Here is a 5542-nt window from a genome sequence, read left to right on the forward strand (position 1 = left end):
CACACACACACTGCTCCGATAAGAAGAATTCACAGTATCGAATTCATTCCTTCCCTCTTTTGTTCTCTCTCCAAATATGACCGCCCCACCGGCCTCCCCTTCCTGTCGCCGATCCGTTCCGAGGAAGCCTCCCTTCATTTAGCCGGGAATCATCAGCGGTGACCCTAATTGTGCCAGCTCCAGCAGTTCAATTGCTCCGATTACAAGGCTCTTCAGTGAGGCACTCAAAGGGCCGTTGAACTGTCAAAACCAACAATTAAAAATATCTATAGGGACAAGGACTGGGAGGAGGAGGGGGAGTGGGGAGCCGGATGGGCCTTTTCAGCTCTTAAAAGCCTGGAAGAAGTGAGAGGTTGTTGGAGTAGAGCTGGACACCTGCACCACGTCTCCCTGTAACATGCTCTCTCCTTCTCAGTAGGGGGGGGGGAGAGAGAGAGAGAGAGAAAGAGAGAATGTGGCAGCCAGAACTGGCTTGGTTTGTTTGGATGGCTGCGATGTGGCTTCACTTTTAAAAGGCCACAGTTAGCGCACGTGTCAGTCAGGGCAATAACAAAATCACTAGTTGGGGAAAATATGACAGCAACATCGCTGGATTTTAAAATATATATTTATTACTTAGTAAATTATAGTCCTGTACTGAGAAGAAAAGTGTGCTTCAAGGTTTATAGTTGGACCATGTTACATGTAAACAGTTCACATAGAGAGCAGTAACTCAAGCAGTTAAAGGGACGGCGAAGGATTTTTAAAGTGAGTTTCAGTTAAAGGGAAAGCATTTGTAAAATTGATTTTTTCAAATTTCATGTGCCTCGTCAAAACACACCTGGAGTAATGCTTTGATTCTTTTATGCATGTTTGAGAATTCCTTTAATTGCCATGGCAACCACTCCACTGTGCAAAATGCCTGGGTGGACTTAGCTCCGCCTTCAAGGACAAAACTCCCCCTTTCAATTTACAAGCGGAGTTTCTGCCTCACAGAGGTACCCTCCCCGCCGCGATTACGGGGGGGAGGGTACCCTGTAATCGCGGGGTACCCTCCCCGCGATTACTCGACTCCTTCAGACTAGCCAGCAGCAATTAGCAAACACCTGGTGAAACTATGCATCTGCTGAGCTCATCATACAAGCCACTTCTTTGAAACACGGGTAAAAAAGTTGCTAAAGGGTTAGTAGAGGAGCGATGCTGCAGTGACTTCCTGAAAGTGGAGTTTCAGAAAGCGCCGGTGTTTTTTAAAGTGACAAAGACCCAATTTCAAGATGCTAAATTACAAAGTTGAATTTCTTTCAAGTCATATTTGATATATATAACATTTTTTTAACAACTGAAGTTAACTGATAACTTAACTACAAAAATTGTAGCTAAATTGTTAACCAGTTTCACAAAACTGCTGCTATCATATGCTAACTTAATCATCTGTTCATCCTCCCAGAGGCGAAAACTAGTGGCTACCCTGAGACCAAAACCAAAGGGTGGCTTCGATTGCCATCAAACAACCATTAAACCTCCATCATGGATATTTAAGATAATTTATAAAGAAGCAGGTAATTATTTCATAGGTTGATGTTACATCACAAAAACTTAAAACAGACTTCCTATATCTGCTATAAGTTGAAAGAAACCTGATAAGCTGATCAACTTTCCCCAAAACCAAAGAATGACTGAACAAAACCAGCTTATGTTGGAAAAAAAAGGGAAATTATTTCCTTCAACACCAAAGCTTGCTGTCAACAAATCAAATGAAAAATACAAAAATGAAATGCTTAAATAAAGAAAAAAAACCTTCACACTGGATGCTGAAACTGGTTTAACGACAACTATGAAACTAAATCATGAATTAAAAAGCACATTTCTGACCAGTCGGCAGCGGCAGATCTTCAAACACAGGCTGACCCCCCGGGCTGTGTGTGACAGCTATTGACTTTATTCAATAGATGTTTCCCATTGTAACCCAAGTACAGAGGCTAAATGTCACAGCAGCAGGATACTGGCCTATTATAGAGCATTATACGTCCCTGAAAGGGGATGAGAGCCCAAAGTTTAACCTCACAGTCGCTCGGCCATTGTCTCTGCTCTCAAAGACGGATGATAATACACTGAGGGGTCTCTGCAGCTGGCAGCTTCTCTTGACTCAACCAGATCCTGGGCAGCAGCTTCTTCTTTTTTTTTTCTATTCTCAATATGGGCGCGGCTTCGCCACCAGGCGGCGCCGCCATTGGCTCCGGCAGAGCGTCAGTCAGCGACGCAGCCTTCAGCCTGGCTTTTAAATGAAAGTGCAGCGACACTGAACCTGTGGAAACCGCGATGAACAGCTGATCCTCCCGCAGTGGATGAAGCCTCCCGCCGCGGTCTCCGGCCGGTCATGATGTCCGCTCCTGTGCACGGCACTATGTGAATAGCTATTGGACAGACAAAGCAAGGAAGTTATTACAAGAAGAAAAGAGTGAAGATATTTCTACATACATATGTGTTTTTGGGATCTCAAATTAATAATAACGTCTTAGATTTGTGGGTTTTTTTTTTCTTCCCGGATTGGAGATACTGCGCGCTTCTCGGTGCGCCACCAGCTCTCCGTCATGCTTTTGCCAAGCGCTGTTGTCTTCACTTTTTCTTGCTTTTTGGCCCCGTTGCTCCTCTGCTACCTGCCTCAAGTCTCTGCACAGAAGCCCGGATCGCGGGTGAGTGGACCCACGCGTGTCTCTGCACACTCTGCACTCTTTCAGAAAAAAAACTTCACACACAGAGCCGCCCGCGCGTAAAATTGTTTATTGAATCTAGTATCTGTTTTAAATGGTCATGTTTTTTTTTCTTTTTTACTTGCGGATTAATTGAGAACTCTTTTTTTTTTACAAAGCAGATAAATAATTGATTCCCTTGCTAATAATGTGTACAAACGCCTTACAGTAAATGAAACTTTTATTGTTGTTTTTTGCAAGAAACTAGTCGAAATCCCCCATTTTTTTCACTTTATGTTTATTCACCAGGCAAAACAAACAAACCAGTAATAGTTTTCAATCAAATCTCTGTTAACATAAAAACATTTCCTGTCTTCTCCGGTAACATTTTACAAGCTTAACCAAACAGATGAATCTCTCTAGGCACTTCAGCTCACCCCACTGGTTTTCCAATTATTATTGATCAATTTTGTGTCTGATTAACCATCTTCCTTCTGATTTAGCAGAGTAGAAAAACTCATTACGGATAGAATCCGCCTTATTTCTATTAAAAAATAAAACCCCCTCTTTGGATCGTAACAGAGTGAGGTCCACTCTAACAATCTTCCCAAACCCTCTAAATTCACTTCAATTCACAGTGCTAATTTACAATAAATGTCTCCCCACTACACTTTACGACAGAAGCATGTAGAATCTAATTATTATTTATTTTTATTTTGTAAGAGTTTGTGGCTCTAGTGGCATTTATTCAGAGTAATCAGGCAGGAAATGGAAAACATGCAGCAGCAGCTCCGGATGTTGGGGGAAATAAAACCCTGGAGGACCAAAAACCGACTGTGACTGTCTGCTTCATTCCAGTTCAGTCCCAGGAATAAAACAAACTTAATTCAGTTTATAAAATGATCCATCCAGGCATCAAGTTGCCATCGCCTGGTCAAACATTTAGATGGTTTATTGCATCGAGTTAAAAAACTTTGTAGCAACCAGACTGAAGTAGAAAGAAGCCCACAGCATCACAGATTCATCCTGTTTCTCGTCGATGGGGTGCTCGTTGCCAAGGCGACCCACCTCAGTTTCATCTGGGCCAAAGCAGATGAATCAACATGTTTACATTTGTTACATATAATGTATAAAATGAGTTTCCTCTACATCGTTTCTGCACTAAGTAACTTTATTTTAAGACTCTTACTACATTGACTACCGATAAATGGTTGTATTTTACTGTATTTCTTTTTCTTTCTTTTGGCTAGATGATGCATTATCCATTTGCAATCATCTAGCCAGGAGCCAGCAGTGTTTTAGTTGCTTTTGTAATCTAGAGATTTTTGCGACTGTCTATAGAATCATAGAATTGGCACCTGGCAATAAATCCAAGGTCTGTCCAACTTCAGTCATAACATTTTTGCGAGGTTCAGACAAACGCTGATGGCCTTGTCAGGTACAAAAAGAAGAAGAAAAAAAAAATCACTCTAGGATCCAGATGCACTTTAGAGGATTTGATTTTTTTTTCTTCTCTTTTTTGCTTCAGTTTTTCTGAACCTGTTCGACTCACAAGCGTTTTTTGTGTGTGTGTGTTATTTAAATGTTATTTTGGAAAGAGAGCAGGACTAAATACTGCACCGCTGTCCCGCAGTTGGCTTTAATCCTGAGGCTTGCTCCAAAAGTGGTGTAATCCATCTAAGTGAGTAATGAGAAACAGCAACCCCAGACCTGATCGGTCTCCAACCAGGTGGATTATGAGCAGCTCAAACCCAGGAAAGACTTCTCTTTTCTGTGTTTTATATACGTGGTTTTAAAGCCTACATGTCAGTGCAGTCAGGGAAAACCAAAGCATAGTTTGTCCAGATATTTCCTTACTTCCCACAGCATCCCTGCTCCCGTTCCCTCCTCCTGTTCTCAGACAGATCTTTGTCACTGTTGTGTCTCCTGGTCCCGTTTATTCCACCCCCCTCCCTCTCTCCCTTCTCCTCCCACACACTGCTCTGCTTGTTCCCCCCCACCACCACTTCTTGTGTTCTTTAGTTCCTTTCCAAATACCCGTGGCACCGCTGAAGGCGAAGAGGGGAAATGAGCAATGCGAACTGGAGAGGACCGGTATTGTTTCGGTTTGCTGATGTGCCGTGATATTTGCGGCTGTGCGTATGTGTGTGTGTGTGTGTGTGTGTGGCGTAATAACGGGGGGGAAAGATGACTCACGGCGGGGGGGGAATATGTAATGCCCTCTCACATACGGGAACCGTTTCACAATGTCTTTGAAACCTTCTCGAATACAAAACGTGGTGAGGTCTGTGGGGACGGAGGCGCAGCGGATTTTGTGCTGTCTCTATCCGTCGTTTTCCTCCTGGTGAAAATAGTCCAAGCAGGGAGGGGGGGTTATAGTTGACTCAGGTGCAAAAAAAAACCCCAAAAAAGGTTTGGTTGCCTTTGGGGTTTTCCGTTTTGGAATTCACTTGGAAGGTTTCACCCCAAATCTCACGCGACTGACAACCTGACCAGCTCTTCTTCTGATGAGCTGAACTTTCATGTCGTCCACTTCAGGAGGAAAGATTCTTTTGTGCCTGGTTTTAGGCAAACTTCTCCAAACCACACTGCAGTCAGTTCGACAACAACAAAGAGAAACGCAGTAAAAAGCGAGTTGCTGTACGTCTGTTTGGTGTCACTTTGTACAAGTTCCAGCCAGGAATGGTAGGAATCACCTCCCAACACATGAACTCTGCATCCATTTCGTCCTCTTGCAGCTCACTGACCACCAGCATCCACAAAGTGGAGACTTTTAACCTGGAGGTTCAAGAACATGGAGAAACTGAGTCTATAGTACTTCAGCAGCTAGTAGTGGTAATTACTACGTGGTATAAGGCACTCTGCCTGTTCAG

The 5542-nt window shown here is 43.2% G+C and overlaps 1 protein-coding gene across 15 annotated transcripts in view; it reads left to right on the forward strand.

Moving 5' to 3' along the window:
- Nucleotides 1-2265: 2265 nt before the first annotated feature.
- Nucleotides 2266-5542, forward strand: part of smoc1 (SPARC related modular calcium binding 1) — a 67814-nt gene continuing 64537 nt past the window's right edge. For 7 of the 15 annotated variants that reach the window (XM_016676267.1, XM_007561916.2, XM_007561914.2 and 4 more), the window contains exon 1: nucleotides 2267-2672. In XM_016676267.1, the coding sequence (XP_016531753.1) occupies nucleotides 2571-2672 (102 nt within the window). In that variant the 5' untranslated portion in view covers nucleotides 2267-2570. Of the gene's footprint in view, nucleotides 2673-5542 lie in introns of all 15 variants that reach the window. The other 8 variants (XM_016676270.1, XM_016676273.1, XM_007561917.2 and 5 more) reach the window with 2 other exon arrangements.

Source organism: Poecilia formosa, unplaced genomic scaffold (assembly GCF_000485575.1).
Source record: "Poecilia formosa unplaced genomic scaffold, Poecilia_formosa-5.1.2 Scaffold131, whole genome shotgun sequence".
NCBI lineage: Eukaryota > Metazoa > Chordata > Actinopteri > Cyprinodontiformes > Poeciliidae > Poecilia > Poecilia formosa.